At 37.9% G+C, this 17,744-nt stretch overlaps 1 protein-coding gene across 2 annotated transcripts in view; it reads right to left on the bottom strand.

Annotated features, from left to right (window-relative positions):
* Positions 1-17,744, bottom strand: part of LOC147655768 (uncharacterized) — a 204,427-nt gene that overhangs the window by 140,993 nt on the left and 45,690 nt on the right. For both annotated transcript variants that reach the window (XR_015274698.1, XM_086844839.1), the window contains one exon: positions 3,490-3,547. Coding sequence is in view for 1 of the 2 variants with exons in the window: in XM_086844839.1 (XP_086700965.1) it covers positions 3,490-3,547 (58 nt within the window). In the remaining variant the exon portion in view is untranslated. The remainder of the gene's footprint in view (positions 1-3,489; positions 3,548-17,744) is intronic.

Genomic DNA, 17,744 nt, shown 5'->3' with positions numbered 1-17,744 from the left:
AGGATGGAAAATTCCTAGGGGACAATACCTTCCAAAAACCCTGCTTCTTTGAGAATGCTTTGAACTGCGTATCCCAAGTATGACCCATCTTTACATAACTAGTCTCTTTCTAAAACTTGGGCTGTTTTCTGGTTGCCAAACTGAGATTCTTAACGATAGTCAGAACTGAGTCTTAAGATTAGTACAATCAAACAGTAAATAAAAAGTCACTAGCAGGCAGGGAGTTTCTTTTTTAACAAGTTAAGTAATTTTTACCATGGCTAAATTAGAAAATATAGTAAATATGAATTTTGAGGTATTAAAAAATATAATTCACTGCATAAAATACTTCATAACATACAAGTAAAAATCATAAAAACTTCTGCCAAAAAGGAAAGAAGCAAAAATTCACCATTTTATCATTACTAGAAATGACAGAAGGTTCTGAAAGGTTCAGATGGAGAAACAAATTTCTGCAGCAAATGTTACACCAAACTTTTGAGTTTTAATACATTACTGTATCAGTCTAGCCATTCTCCAGGTGAATAACTGATCATCTGTACAAGATTCATGTTCACAACAGACAGTAACTATCTCACATCCAGAATGTAAAATCGTTAACTCAAGTAGAACAGAATCATGAAAATTTGTCTTGGGTGAAAATCTCGTCATTATATTGTAGGCTTGAAGAATAAAAGCATCTAGAAAATAACAAAGTAGTAACAATCCATTGTGAAGACTTCTGTCTGTAAAGAATGAGTTTAAATTATTTAAAACAGAAATAATAGACAGGGCACAATTACTGGCTGGAAGTTCTTCCTAAAATGACATATGGCACCACTTCTGACATCACAAGGCCAACAGTGCTACATGGGGTTTTTTTGTTTTGTTTTTCTTGTGATATCACCAGAAAGGGGAGTGTTTCAGTAAATCTTGAGTGGATGTGTTACTTCTTGGATTTTCACTCATTGAGAAGCACTAGTATATGGTGTAAATGGCTTGCTTACAGATAGATGTTATTTTCCCAGATAGCTGTCCTGACTCGTTTCCCAAACCTTACACTAGCTGCTTTTTAAATGTCATTTTAGCATGTGTCTTTCATTCACAAAATCAAAAGCATGGTATCTTTTAAAAAATGTGATCTTGAAAAACTGATCTGTTTTGAATTCTACTGTTTTTCTTGTTGACAGAAAAATACATGCCTCTCACATGGAACTACTGAGTCAAAGTATGTGATTGTGTTAATAGCCTTCATATGGGTAAAGGAAAATTAACTAGAAGAAATATATCTGTGCATAAAAACAAAACCAGCAGTTGAGTATCTTGGGGGAAAAAAAAAGAACTCTTTGAAGAACTTAGGACATATGTCAATTTTAGGGGGACTTTAAAGTCATTCTGGTACAGCTGAACTAATGAAACCTGCATCTTTACATATGTGTTGGTTTGTCTCATAAAGAATTTCCCCTTCCCTCCCATTTTGCTGCCAACACCCTAGATGGTGTCTCTCATTCACCAGAGAGAGCGTGTCACTTACCCAGAGAGGAAGTGGGGTCTGAAAGCCTTGTCAGAGATCACAACACCTGTTCTTCCTACTTCATCCTTACATCCTTCATCCTTACTTACATCTGCACCTTCCTTCAGAGCTTTCTACCCAACCCAACTGATCAGTCCCAGAGATCTGCACAGACAGACCCATCTTTGAGATGTCTATTTGCCTGCCAAGCCTGGCTGAACAGGACCATGAGTTAAAATTTGTGGCAGGAAGAATGAAGGACGGAGAAGAGCAGAAAGCAAAGAGATACAAAGACTGACAGGTACAGACATACCAGTTACTTAACTTCTGTCTCCTTACAAGGATAAGGAATCTAAAGTAAAAATTATATATATATATGAAAAGTGTGAATAAAAGGTTATTTCTTTCTATCTGGTTCAATAAAAAGATATTCTCTGGAAGCCCACAAGTTAGCTTTGAACGAATTTGTTTTAACTCAAGAATAAATGATTTCAATGTTACTTTAGAATGAGACTGGACTTTTTCCCCTGTACTACTCAAAAACTGTTTGAGATACAGTCTGAGATAAGGAATATAAATCAGGGTGTAACTGGCTGATTGTATTTGGTAAAACATTTAATTGGAGGTCAGCATGGAACCAGGGCAGAATCTGAAGTCTCACTGCAGCCATCCCAAGGCCATTTGTGCATACGTATGTGAAACTTTTGATGGCTGCTTTTCTTTGAGAAGCATCCCTTTCATCACTGAAAGACACTGTGCAGGAATCAATTAAAGTTCTGTGCATTATTCACCAGAGATGAAATTCTGGAATATTAAACCCCTCCAGACTCTCTTAAAAAATCTGCAACCAGTTCTCTATTAATATATCAGGTTCATGTCAGGCTTTCCTTCCTCAGTAAACATCCTCAGTGGCGTGCTTAGTAATCCAATAAAAAAGAATAATGCCAGTCTGCTTGCATGAGCATTGGAAAGCACTGAGTATAGGAATGTTGAAATGAAAAAATTGAGAGTATGAAGTAAGACTATGACAGGAGTGGCTATGCAATTTACCAAAATCCAGTTTACCAGATGGTGACAGAAGTAGAAAAAGGAGGGAAGAACATGGAAAAATACTCCCCAGCAGGGCTTTCCTGAAGATCTCATCCTGCTAAGAAGAAGAAAATTGCAAAATTCCAGGTCAGTGCAGAATGCATACTGTTTCTGCCAATAGAAATATGAACACATGTCCAGGGACAGGGCATTTACACTTAGAGCAGGCATTATGCCAGTATTTTCAGCAACATCCTCCTCATTAGAGAGGTTAAAATGTGAAAGTAAAAAAAAAGCCCAAACCTGAACTCAAACCTCAAACAAAACTGAAATGACACCATATTTAAAAGCCTGATTGACACGAACTGTAAATACTCTTATCAAAACTTTTTGTTTGTTTGTTTGTTTGTTTGTTTACAGCTAACGACATACAATTTATGTATAGGGGCTACTGATACTATAAGGGCCATGTATCATTTTACTACAATTTTAATAAAAATAAATAAATAGTCAATTGTAATCCAGGGAGGAAGACACTTTTCTTAATGGCATTCAAGTGGTTTAGCCAGCAGTGACTGTTTTTATAACACTGGCGCCTTTGTTAGAGATAATAGTACTAGGGAAGACCTTGGGAGCTAAACCACACATGTAATTGGTTTTTAAGATTCACTGTGGTGTTGGCTGCTGTGTGATCTTTGTAAAACACAGGGATGCAAGCTTCAGTGTTTACAAAGATCACTTCCAGCAGCTTGGACATAACTTTCTCTCCTATTTCTGTGAAGCTTCCTATACTCAGGCATTTGCCCTTTGAATCAGTAGTCTTGAAAATGTGTTTGTTGTTCACCTTCCCAACTAATTTTCTCAATTTGAATTCAGCATGGTGTAGAATGAGGTACTGAAGAGATTGCTTAGTGTGTTCAGAACAGGCTGTCAAGTCATGATGCTTCCATAGCCCTGAGCTGGCTTACCTGTGTGCTGGACATAGGAGAATATGGCAAGAGAGACTGCCACTGCCCCAGGGACAACCTGCAGGGAAACAGGAGAATTGTTTTGAGTCACTGGAGTCAATTTCACATCTATATGAACTACTTCTTTGGGGTTAACAGGATGAGCCTGCTGACCTCCAAAGAGAACACCCTAGGTTTTGCACCACTTTGCCTGACCTCCCTCACTGCAAGGATTTGGAGAGAGCATGGAGCTTGGAGATGAATGGGATGGGAGAGACAGAGGGAAATCCAGGCCTTTTGACAATCAACTATTTTCTTGCCAAAGAGTTATTAAGAGATTATGGGGCATTACATGTATTTGAAGTAAAAATATTTCACAGCCTGAATATTTAGTGGTTCCTTCTATTCAACCTTTATGAAAGTACTTTTGTTTTCTTTTTTCCAAGTTTCCATTAAATGGGCTGTTCAGTTTTCTGCTTTGCAGTCTTTTCGTTTCATTTCTTTGCCGTTATTTCCTTCAGGGAGATACTGTAACTGTTATCTAATAATGGTTGTTACCAACTTTATGATTCTTAACTTATAGATCCTGCAGAAAAAGGAACTGCTTCAAAAATGATAACAGAAGTCAATAGCACAGCTCTTGCTTCCAGACAATGATAGATTTCTCAGACAGCTATCACTAGGATTATATTTTCTGAGCCTCTGGCTGCAGGTGATTAATTTTTTTTTTTTTTTTTTAAAGGGTGAACAGTTCAGTGATTGTAAAAATAAAGGGAGAGGAAGTACAGGGAAAGAGGAAAATTCCACCTCAGAAAAAAAAAAAAAAGGCTCTTTTCCATTTTAGAACAGCAAGACTTTCTAGAAGCAGCTAGAAAGTAGAAACCTGGGGTGGAAAAAGTCCCCAGCAAGAGGATCTCACTTTATTTTGATTTTGACTAATTACAACACTTTGAAACTCCAATTTTGTACATTTATGGTACAATACAGTACAATAGGTGTAACTTAGACCTTCTCTCAGGAAAATTCCCACTCAAAAAAACCCCATCTGTACAAGCATACATGCATTTCTAACTTAGAAGCTTTGTGAAGAATTTAGTAAGCATACATAGTAAAGGAAGCAGGAATTAGACATTACTTATGTATAGATATGAGGCCTTGGGAACACCTCTTTTGTACTCCATGATGGCTTGATTCCAAGTTCCTACATTAATATTTCACCATTCCTGAGAGGGACAACTTGTTTTGGTGCCATCTGCAATTAAAACTGATTTCTTCCAGGCTTCATTAACGCACACCGAACTTAGAAACAGCAGGGGCTTCAGTAATTTTTAAATATCTGTGAGCAGTTATGCAGAGCTAAAAGTGAAGCCTGCCTGAATCCTAATCTGCATTTCAAAGTTTATCAGCAGGTTTTTAAGTTTCTTAAAATTTCTCAGGAAATCTCACAAAAGATCTTTTCTAAGCTTTTTGAAATACAAGTCTGAAAGTTTTTCAGTGTGGGAACATGCTTATGGATTTTACATTAAGGCAAACCAGAAAGCTCTCAACTCTACAGGGATTAATAACCTCACAACATAATAGACTGTCATGTGTATATTATTTACATGACATAGTACTTTCCACTGAGACTTCCATGACAGGAAGAAAACAGAACAAGTGCAAGTGAAATATTGTAGGAAAGAACACATGGCAGCCGAAGAGTAATAATTCCTAAAGCAAGAAAGATGAAAGTTATTAATCAAAATTGTTAGTCTCTTCCTTCTTCCCCACTGACTTCAAAATACACAAGTTGATAAATTAGTAGCATGTCAGCATAGAAAAGAGGCTTTCAAATTTGGTCACCTAATAGGATATAGAAATGGATTCAGAAGAAAGTTTAAAGGACTTAAGTGAATGTAAGAATCTCCAATTTACAGCTTCTTCCATCCTTTCCACATGTGGAAATTCACTTGGAAAGTTCCAGAGATATAATTTTCACCCTCCTACACGTCACCTCTCATACAGTTCCCAGTTTGCAAGAATGTGAGGCTCTAAAACGTTACCTGACATCGGTAATTTCAGACAGCCCATACCAAAGCACATCTACTTACCTCTGGGACTGCAGAAACCCGTGCCCACTCACCCTACCCCCGCGAGACAGAGCAGTTCAGGAGTATGCTGATGAGAAAAATGACCTAGGAAAAATGAGTTTTCAACCTCAGCTGGGCTGGCCAGTTGTATCAGAGGGAAAGTGCTAGGATTGAATTATGGCAGTGATTTGCTCACTACTGTGTTACAAATTCTTAAAGCAGTCCAAGGAGGAGAAGAGAGGGGATAGTTTCACCTTAGTTTTTCTAGAACAACAATAACGTAAATGTTGAAAGCTAATACATAAATTTTGCCTCTGGCTTTTTGTTCACCTAAGTTTTTCTAATGCTAATTTTTCTACTTCAAATCCTACCAGTTTATCATTTGCTCACTACCACTTATATAAAAGTATCAATCTAACTCAAGAAATACTAATTTCAGGGTTTTTTTGTTTTGGTTTGGTTTTTGGTTTTTTGGGTTCTTTTGTGTTTTTTCCTTTGGAAGATGGACTGACCATATTTGGTTTTGATTACTGGTCTTTGAACTTATTTTATTTAAGTGCGGTCATTTTCTGAATATATCACTCCGTAAATATGTCACGGTAGGGTTTCATGTTTACTGTTTCTCAATGACTTCCAGATCAAATTTATTTGGTTTGAAACTAAAAAGATGGTACGTGTGCTTGGTTTTGGGCTAGGGTTTGTTTTGGTTTGTTTCTTTTTAGGCATGTCAGGGGGAAAGGAAATGGAAGCAAGGTTAACCAGTATTATGCCATCAGCCATGTCTCTGAAAGTTAGGTTGTCACATGCACCCTCTCAATGGGAAAAGATTTTGATGCTGGGATTTTACTGAGGAATCAGTTTGTGATGTACAAGAAAGCATTCCATAGTTTGGTCCTCATAGGCCTGCAGGCACTCCACGGGCAAAGGGATTGAAATGTAATGACAGACTTACTCTCACAAGTCAAGCATGCATATGAAAGTGGTAATACACATAGGGAACGGATCTGTTGACTAAGAACATGCCATTTTCACAGTCACCATTTTTTTTTTTTTTTTGACTGTAACCACACTTTAAACTCCAGACAATGCTCTGTTTTTCTCTGCTGTGGTACAGCAGATGTGAAGCATTTAAAAGCTTTTAACAGTACCTAATCTACAGCTAAATGATAAAACCTTGACAAAATAATCCTTAAATATGTATCCTTTTTAATTTTAATGTCCTGTGACAGGGTCAAAAATCTCGATAAATCAAAACTCTCACACTGGAAAAACCAAAACAACCGAGTCATGACTCATGGAATGGTAAGTGAGCAGATGTCTCCATGTAGTCTGGATTGTTTTAAAGTTTTCAAAAGTTTTAAAGATGCAATTTAAAAAATACCTCAGCTTCCCAGCTGTATTTGCCCACCACAATATAGTGGAGGAAGAGACAACATACAGGGTTTGGTTTCTGGGAAATCTCAGCTGCATTCCTGCTGATATACATGTTTCTTCAGTTCAGGGTGGAGTCCATGTCCCCTTGAAAGTGTCATGCATTATACTTCCCTTATGAAGTGAGGCAGTGAGACATGGGACACCCCAGAAGATGGCTGCATCTCGCTAAAACGAATATGCCAAAAAGGGGCTTTTTCAGGAGAAGGAAATCAGCAAATGAGAAAAAAGTCCCTCTATCTGCTAGAAAAACAAGAAACTGTTTGGCTCACCAGTCCTGACCTAGCAGAATACCACTGGCATTGCAAGCATTGTATGTTAGTCTGTCTAATAGTCACACTATTTTTTAAAGGTAATAGTCCCAGATTCCCATTTTACAACACACCCTGGAGACATGAAACAAATCAAACTATCCATATTTTGCAATAGTTTCTTGGCATGATCCACGTGGTAATTAAAAAAATTTAATGGAAATTGCTGCCACAATTTGCAGGCTTCCTTAATCCAGCTATGCTATCTGCAGCACCTCCAGGCACTTGTCTTGTTCTCATAATACAAAATCAACAGCACCATGGCAGGACTTGAGGGGATGTCTGATGATGATGATAACTTAGAAAGGAATGCCAGTATGAAAACTTGCCTAGAGTTTGGCAGGTTTTTTTTTTCTTTTTTCTTTTTTTTTCCTGTTGTTTATTAATCTAACTATTCTTTTACCAGGAAATATCACATGGACAAATGAAGTCTTCCATTGTGAAGGTATCTGGGCCAAGTAGCTCTAAATGATTTTAACACAAAATTAATTAAAACAAAAACATGTAAACACCATAATTCTAAATAATGGCCTTCAGCTACATACATGCCAAGCTACAGCAATTGCAATGCAATAAATCAGTATGAGAAATATACAATGAAGTAAAAACCTGATTTTTGCCAGGACAAGGGCAAAGCTCTCTTAAATATTTTGAAACTGCAGTCTTGTAATGATCAATTATCAACAGACAGCTGCATGGAGATTTTTTGGTTTGTTTTGTTTTTAATGAAATTTAGCCCTTCATTGCTGTATTTGGAGTTGGTAACTACATTTGTTTGGTTCTGACTTGAATATGCTATTTTCTAGTTTTCAAATTCTCATCCTGTTCCACTGTCCAATTTTCTCTTCCTCTTCGTACTCACATCAAATCTTTCAATGGAAAAAAGTGCACAAGATTGTCCTGAATTAATTCCGTGTATCAGTTTTATGAAGACTGAAAAATCCAAATTATGTTATATACTCTCTTATGAATACAAAATTCTATGTTTCTTGTGTTTCTTTTGTACTGGATACAAAACTCTTTAGCCCATTCATATGAGAAATGTCACACCATAATTCCTGGACTTGGAGTATTCAACATTTTTTAAAAAAAATGTAGTATCATTCTGGGGAGGTGCTCAAGAATGCAGGGAGGTAGGCTGTGAGAGCACGTAGAGTGGGAGGAACATGATCCTTTAAGAGTTACCTATATGTGGTTTTCCACCTTATTGATCTTTTGTATATTTGTATATTATGCACATCTATTTGTATATTATGCACAGTTCTCCACACTGGCTTGCTGCCCATCAAAGTGCACTGAATTGTAACACAACAAGCCACCCTCCACCTCACACTTTCCCTTACGGAGGGCTGGAGTTTCACAGAGGTCAAATCTCTTCTGAGAAAGATACTCCAGCTGTTGTTTAATAATTATCCATCTGGTGGTGTACACTGCCCCTGTCTTTCTACCTCTACAGAATGTGAACACAACCCCAAATTCACCAAAGAACACCCCAACCCCAGCCTCAGCTCATCTTTCAGACTTTCAGACTGTCAAAGATTTGCCTTGTTTGGCCTCTCTGTCCAGCTCCCTAAGGTGGCACTGGTTCTGCCTGGACTCCCATTCCCTGTAGCAAGACTGCGGCTGCTCTCTGTCAGCCTTGGAGGAAGCTAACAAGCTGGAACAGGTCCAGCTGCTGACCTCCTTCTTCTGCAGGTGGGATGGCTGTGAATCCACAAGCATGCCTGGCCTCATGGTGCCAGCTTGTTTGTGCCTGGACTGTCTTTGAAGCCTACAGCCAAGTTGCAGAAGAGATCACCTTTTCCCCTATATTGCCTCAAGTCTACTGCTGTTTTGCTGGGTTTCATCATGCAGAGTAGGCAAGGGTGCTCACCAGGAAATGTCCTGCCTCTCCAGCATGCTTCACCTTAGACTGGACTGGAGCACTGGCTCAGCACACACCTAGGATGCTGATCAAGGTGGGCCTGCTTGCAGAAGCCTCTACAAGAAGGACAGTAGAAGCTGGGGAACTAAAGAGTTAAAATCAACAGCCTTTACTCAAGGCTAATTAATGCTTACTTGTTTTAAAGCTCCATCAATATGCATTCCACAAAAATAAATTTCTGATATTATTCATGTGTTGTATCTGCTCTATCTTATTTGAAGCAACAGATTAAGCATAAAGCAAGTGGCAGGCAATTTAACCTTCCTCAGCAGACAAATACTGTTTATCTTATCATGTAAATTATGAAAACAGACCTAGAGAATTTGGCGCGAGAAACTTAACACACAATAGGATAAATAAAACTTTAGGAGAAAATACCAAGCTGTTTATCATAAAGACAAAGGGGTGAAGGGTTGTATGACATGCATTTGAACTACCAGTGTCCATACAGAGACTGTCAAACTGAAGATTTAGAATCATTTACTGCTGTCATCCTCTAATATTAATTGTTAAAATACAGAAACCTGAAAGTTTTCTTTCATCAGAATCAAAAAATCAGTATTTCCTGAAATATTGAAATTTCCTGAAATACTAGTTTTTAATTTTATTTTTTTTTTAAATTTTGTCATTTGACATCTTTTTATCTGAATAAAGGGTGTGTGAATTAATTCATCATGTGGATTTTTCAAATCCTCTGACACCAATAGTTTGAATTGTTACTGGTTTCTAATTGCAATCAGAAGAACATAAAAAGAAGAAGACAATCAAGACATCACAAAAAGAGAAAAAAATAATTTAGAATATAATCAGAGTTAAGTGGTTAGCATAAAAAGAGAGTACAGGCTAGGAAGAAAGAGTGAGAACAAGTTGTGAGAGTAGAACTCAGAAGAGATTTGTATCATCCCCTTGTGACTGAGTCAGCATATGGCCCTTGATTAAATTCCTAAAATAATACTGACAACACTGTACATGTTCCTCATACTGCTACTATGACAAGCAGTCCTGGCATGAACCATGACTATGAGGCCCACCCTCAATCCTAACCTGTCTTAAAAAATGTTACAGTACACCTTGCAGGCACTTGACACATTCTCCACCCTATTTTCAAAACTTGATGCCTGAACATGTGCAGCCTTACAAAAGGGAAGCTTCAAGTTTCCCCGCCATGTAGGCAACACCAAATTTTGCCATTCTGTGGGTGAAGAAAAAAACAGGGCCAAAATATCTCAAGGCACCAACTAGGATACACCAGCAGCTTGGGAAATATGGCTACCCAAGACCAAGGTCAGGGAGCTCAGCCTCTTGCACAGCCTTTTGTCTTTCAATAAAGACAGAAAGCAACCTATTGCCACTGTGATTTTGCCTTCATGAGTCTCCTTTCCTTAAATCAGAGCCTACCTTGCTTGAGCCTAAAAAATTCCTGCCACAGAGTTGCTCTTTCCAAGAAATACTGGCAGGCTGAAGTGTTTTGTATTATATTTAGACAACACCAGCTCAAAAAGGCTTCCATGACCATTCTGAAATCTTTAAATCTAAGAGAATCTCCTATAGCCAAAACCTGAGGACCTGGGGAAAAGTGGAAAAGCATGCCTACCAGGCAGGATCCATTCTCACCAAGTGAGGGTTAACCCTAAGCTTTAATAAATACAATTATATTCCCTGCTACAGCTATGAGACACCTACAGAAGGATGGCTGTCTTGCAGGATTGCTGCAGCAGCCTGGATGAAACAGGGAGTCATGAAGAAGCAGTGAAGGTGAAGCTTGAAGTGAAGGTGAAGCAGTGAAGCTTGGTGTGAAGGTGAACCGACAGGTAAAACACACCCTCTGAATAGGTCAGAGCACACTGAGCAGCTGAGGTGAGCAAAAAGCTGCCATAATGTTATCAGCTGGTGCACCATGCTGGGCATGTAGAAATTTGAAACTACAGATGGTTAACTTTTCTTCCTGCCAGACATTTATTTTGCAATGCAACATATGAATACAGGCCTTTGCATTGTAAACGCCCTATGTCATTTAACTGAGAACACAAAAGTCAAATTTGTTGATTTTTTCTTTGTTTTTGTTTTTGTTCTTAAAAGTTTTGGTTTATATTTGTATGTAAGCAGAAAGCATGATGATCAAATCACATAATCTTAGAGTGTGCAGTAGGACAGCAGATCAGAGCAGTGAGGCTTTTGAAAAGGGTGGTTTTAGTCGTCTCAAGTTGATCCATTCCAAGCTTCAGAGGGAGACAAGGGTATGATGGACTTTTCTCAAGATTTCATATTTGTCTTAAATAAAATAAAGACAGGCTGCTGAGTGGAAAGCTTCTTGTGGTATTCCTATACCTGTATATATATATTCCTTATAAAATGCAAAATGGGGTATTGAATGGCTCATAGTTAACATAGTCACACCACTCCCATATGCTCTGGGGTTTGGATGTGATACTGACTTAGAGGAAACTAATGCCATAAACTCATTTCACAGATAACTAAACAAAGAGAAGACTATCATAATTTCATTTGATGTTGGTAATGAAAGGTTGTGAAAAATGAAATGAAGGACAATGCTTCCTTGCAGTTTGGAGACTAAATGAAAACATATATAGTTTTACAACATATGTACTTAAAATGGCAATACTTCATTTCCTAAGCTTTTATTTTATGTGTAATTTATGTAGATATACAGTACTGAAGGATTTTTTAGTACAGCAAATGGTTAGGCAGAGAACTCTTTAAATGTAATAAAGCAAAACAAAAAAAAAATGGACACCATATGCAAAATCCACAGTCTATGCCATCTTAACTCTTTGGTCCTGTAGCCTCTCCTGCAATTAACTTTTATCTGAAAAGGACAGCTAGGAGTTAATTATTTTATATATCTGCTGACACAAGCAATCCAATAAGGTCCACTGATAGAGTCATACAAAAAAAAAGACTCCATATGCCCAGGGCAGCCGTGGTATGTGAAATGAAAAAGTAATGTCTACTTTTTCATAGCTTGTAAATGGTCTAAGTAATAATTACATGCATTTATTTTATTAAAAGGAGAGACTTTTTTGCTTTGATTTCTTTGCTCTAATCCCACTTACTACTGCTGTTTTTGAAACTCTACTGCATTTCTGCTACTGACTGGACATTTTTGAAATAGTACCACTATCAGGTAGATCAGATTGTTGGCAAAAGCATTGGCACTGAAGAGACTCAACAAATAAATTTCATCACACTGACTCTACTAAACAGCAACTTTATGTGGATAACCTCATGGGAATGAAAGTTGAGAAAGAGCTATTTCAAGGCCTCCAATAACTTAATCTCTGTTCAGTTCATAATGCAAAGCCATTTCTGTTTCCTTTCCTCACAGTACTAAAGATTTTTTGGGATACTGTAATCCTAATAAGTTGGGGAGGGCAATGTGGGGGGTAGGGGTTTGCTGGAGGGAGAGGAGATCCCACTCAAATTATGTTCCATTTAAAAAAATAAAAAAAATAAAAATAAATAAAAGGCCAAGTTTTTCATCTTGGAAATTCTCAGCCTCAGTTATGTGAGTGCAAAAAGTAACTTTTATTTGAAGAACTAACACTCACTTCTTTGTTAAGAAAACTTAAGGCACCACCCAGCAGACATGAAGGCTCCTATGTTATCAGCAAACTATTTCCTGGGTATATGTTCACCCTTTCCATGCAGCTTGCTTATTTTTTCAACTCAACTCAACTCAGAAAAAAAAAAAAAAAAAAAAAAAGAAAGAAAAAAGGCAGTACAAACAAATTCTCTAACACTGCTGAATGATCTGTGTTTTGCTGCAACAACTACTATATTGATGTAATGGAAATTTCATAGGTGTCCAGTTTTGCAGAAACAAAATTGGAAAAATGCCAAGGGGAGCCCTATTGCAACCTCAAGAGTTCTTTCCAAGGGCTCTGCACGGTGCTGCTGTCTGCAATCATCTGAGAGCAGTCCCTGAGAGGCAGAGACAACATTCACAGCAGAGCAAAATAACCTGAGTGGAATAACATGAACCCCCATTCCCCTATTAATGGTTATCCTAACCCCTTATCTGCAAATGTAACACCAGTTATGCTACAAATTCAGCATTGCAAGCTTGAGTTCTGCAGAGGAATAAGCTTGAATGATTATGCTCTCTGTGCATCTGCCTCTCCTCCCAGTTTTGAACCTTTATGCTAGTCTCAACTATGTTTTGACAGAGGTGGGAGATGATAGGATTTGAAAAGATATCAGTTTCTCATAAATTTCTGGAAATCCAAGGGTGGAAGGACAGCAGCACAAGAGTCTGGTCATGCCTGCACGTAAAGGACATCCACAGCAGCTCCCAGAAGCTCTTTCCTTCTTGTCCAGAGGATCCTGGAACATCTGATTCCTTGCACCCCACTGTGAAACATTTGAAGATGCTAAAGAGATAGGAGGAGGAGACAGTAATGGATACATAGGGTTCAGCTCCAAGGAGTGTGAAAAGAATACTGAATATACTGTGGGAGAGCCCTTCAGGACTACACAGGAAGGGAGGCAGGTTTTGCTGTGGACATAGTTTCATTAGTGCCAAAGTTTACAGTACAAATCGTCTTCATATTGGATTCCCCTTCTCCCTCAAGAAACATTTTTGTAAGAGCAACAGAAATGGTTAGGAAGGAAGATTATATGATATCCAAAATCAATATCAGACATCCCATGTGGGAAAGTATTCTATTCTATAATCCTGAGGGACACTTCAAGTAACAAACCATGCAAAACCATGCAAACCTCTGCAGTCCTGCATAGGAATCTTGTTGATTCCCAGGAAAGCAAGGCAGAAACCCAGCATCCACAGGCAGCAAGACACTGCAGTCTCTTCTGCAAACTCATATTCATCCTGTTGGAGTGGCAGAGCAAAATCTCTGCAGAGATGTTGGGCCTCAGGTGTCAGGGAGCTGTGCAGACCTTGGTGGGCTCACAGCTACAGAATGGCATGAAGAGTAATATTAATATAAAAACCAGGTGGTGCACAGCTTTTTCAGTTCTGCTGGTTTGCCTTTGGGAAGGGTAGTATTGAGAAAGATGCAGATGAACTCTATCCCCTGGCTACTCTGACTAAATCTTCTTTCCTGATTTCTGATTTTTAAAGTACAATGCACCTTTTCATGAGACTGCCCTTGGAAACCAGCAATTCAGAATGTTACTGTATGTCAAGATACAGTAAAGTGCATAGGCCATGTTACAGGACTGGAAGGGGAGATGAAGTAGTCTTAGGAGAGAGAAATCAATTTTTGACTACAGCTTTAGTCTATGGATTTCACAGATTCAACTAGAAGCAGCCAGTCATGGCTTTGCTATTTCACTGAGCCAGAGCTTTAAGCACACCTTTGCATTTCACCAAGTTTTGACCTTGATAAAGTCAGCTGTCCATGACTAGTGTATGCAGACATTTAACCCAGTCCAAAAGAAAAAACCCAAAGGGCTTTTGAGATGGAGTGAATGCTTCTCTCTGTAGCTAGCCTGGTGTCTAGCAGCCAATAAGCAGAGACCAACACTTAAGATATCCTGTAAATGCAAAGTTAGCTTTACTTGAACATCTAGTGAAAGAAGAGCCCAGGCAGTCTGCCATGGTAAATTAGCAGAACAAAATAAAAACAAAGTTTAAAAGTTTATCTTCTGGAAGCCTTTTGCACCCTCAGCAATGCCTTTGTTTTTCAGGGCCTTTTCAGCTGGTCTTGTCCTGCTAGAAAGATCCCTACACAGTCAATTAAATACTCTCTTGTAAGACCCTGAGACATGATAAGGTTTCAAATCTCAAGTTTTAAAGAAACGTCAACAAAAGAGTAAACAAGCAAAAGAATAGAAGATTGGGATCAGAATATGAGCTATGAGGCAAAATTAAAATGGTTAGCATTTTTAAAATAGCAGTGAAAACATTCAATTACAAGAATGATTTTCATGTTTGTTTTCTAGCAGCCCCCCTCTCCAAGAGATTTTTTTTATTATTTTCACTTTGGCTGCTCAGGACAAAGATTTTCCCCTCAACTGCTTACTCTTTCACTCAGTCTTCAGTAAAATGTCAGCAAACAATTGTCATTTGGTATCTGTAAAAGATAATGCAGGTGGAAAGGGTAATACTGAAATCCAATACCTCCCTGTAAAAACTTACTTTACTATCAACACCAGATAACTTCCTTTTCTCTGCTAGAAACCTGACCTAGTAAATACCCTTACTAGGATAGTGGTAAGGGAATACCTGTCCAGCTTGTTTGGGTAAGTTATCAGCAGGTCTTCCCTCTCATAAAACAGAAGTTTTCTGGAAAGTAAATACCTGACTCAACTTTGCAATTACACCTTCAAAAAGCTTTTCTCTGGATCTCAGTATGAAACAAATGAAGTTGCAACAGTTAGAATGGGTCCTGCTCTGAAGTGCTGGGCACAAAGAGGGAATAAGGTCAGTATGGTGTATTCACCCTGAATGAAAAAAAATGGAAAAAAATCACCTCTACTTAGCTATCTCAGCACATCACATGATAAGACATTGTTTGTCTTTTCAGTTTGGAAATATATTCTCATCTGCACTTTAGATTCTAGAGTATTGAGGTGAATGTATTATTTACAAGATTATTTAAGAGAAATCAAGGAACCACTCCTACTGATCACAGAGTTTTAAGAAAAATATGGTGATATATTTTTTTAAGTACCTCTTTGGAAGCTTGTTGATGAAAGAAATATCTTTAAAAAAATCATTTCTTAAAAATTTAAAGTCACATGGAAGCCACAGGAACCACCTGCATTAGTAAGGAAATCAGGACTTGGCCCTGAATAACTCCATTGAACTCCATGCTATCAACCTAAATCCTACATGAAATTCAAGTTGGTCACTAAAGCAGTGTTGTTTCAACAGAGGCTCTTTCACATGTCAGAAACATGGACCACAAAAATGTCACTACTACACAACTGCTGATCTTTACATGCTTTGGAACTTTTCACGGGGAAAAACTGTTGTAAAAAACTATTTTCCCCCCTTCTTTTGTTCTTAGCTTTGCATTGAATTGGAGTCCCACTAATTGAAGTATTGGGTTTTGAGTATACATCTCATATATGATAAACGACCAATAGAAAATTAAAGGTCTACTGCTACAACATTGTCAGTCCTGAAACAATGTAGGATCATGAATCCTAACATCCATATCCAACCCCCAAATCTGTGTTCTGAAGCATAAAACAACTCCAACAATCTTTTCACCTTACACAAACATCTATGTAGGTCAGATTTTAAAGAGCTGGAGTCAGTCTACACAAAGCTTGGAAGTAATAAACACATTTCACAAGAAACTTTGAAATGTGCCTGATGGAGCTTTCCCTGTCTGGTTCCACGTGCATGAGTGTTCTACCTGGTACCTCTTCAACCTCTTGACTGAGCACTGCCATTGATTGCTCAGAGAAGTAGTAGAGACATCAAAAACCTGACTGGACACAATCCTGGATGACCAATTGACCTTGTGTGAGCAGGGAGGTTTGACCAGATAATCTCAAATGTCCCTGCCATCCTCAACAATACCACACTACTCTCCTCTTACACGAGGAGAACAAAAGGTAAAAAGTAGTTTCCTGCACCATCATGCTGAGTCCTCCACTTTCAGAGATATGGTAAAAAACTTTTGTAGGTACATATTAACAAGTGTTTGTATCCACACCTTCACTCCCAGCTGGAAGACTCGGTGCTATAATGGTCATGAAACTTGACTTAATTTCCTGCCTAAATTTATCATAAGTCAATAATCTTTGATTCTCTGTCCCATCTTAATCTTGCATGATTCTTTATTTTCTACTTCATTTATCTACTGCATGCATTTTTAGAAAAAAAAAATCTGATTAGTTTATGACTTTTCAGACTGGAAAAAGAGATCTTTTTCTGCTCATGTTCTAATTTTGAGCCATCTCCCTCAAACACTGTGTAAAAGGCTTTGCAGGTGTTTACATGGCTTCACACCAAGGAAAAACCAGCACATGCTGGATAGCACTACACCATCATCATTTTTTCTAGAAATGCATCTTTCAATGAACACAGACCTCATACATTATTTTTGTTATTTCATTACCAGTGGTATATCATAGTTAGCCTGTCAGGTTGGGATATTTGAGCCTACATTTCTTTTCTTTGCATGACCTTCCACTTTCCTGAGATCATACTTTTTAAATTTTATTTTTCCTAGAAAACCAGCCATAAAACCTGCAACATTAGTATGGCAGGTTCTAGCACTTTCAATTCACTAGACTCAAGGCTGCCTTTTTCTCCATTTTCCTTTCATCAAATATTACCTTTTTGCCCTTTACCAAAGTTCATCTTAGCAGTTCTACAATAAAATAAAATAATAAATAAATAAATAAAATTTGGATTTACATTTATTTCAGGTTATACAATACTCTGGAAAGCTGAAAGACAATGAAATTATGCCCAGAGTATAACTATGCACTTGTTCAAACATTGCTTTTTAGAATAAATCAGCTACTGCTTCTTTACAAAAGCATAAGAAATTCCACTGAATTCAAAATTATCCTGCATTAAAAACTAACCAGCGAGAC

This window comes from Cyanistes caeruleus, chromosome 1, assembly GCF_971803275.1.
Source record: "Cyanistes caeruleus chromosome 1, bCyaCae1.hap1.1, whole genome shotgun sequence".
Lineage (NCBI taxonomy): Eukaryota > Metazoa > Chordata > Aves > Passeriformes > Paridae > Cyanistes > Cyanistes caeruleus.
This window is presented reverse-complemented; position numbering and strand designations above follow the sequence as displayed.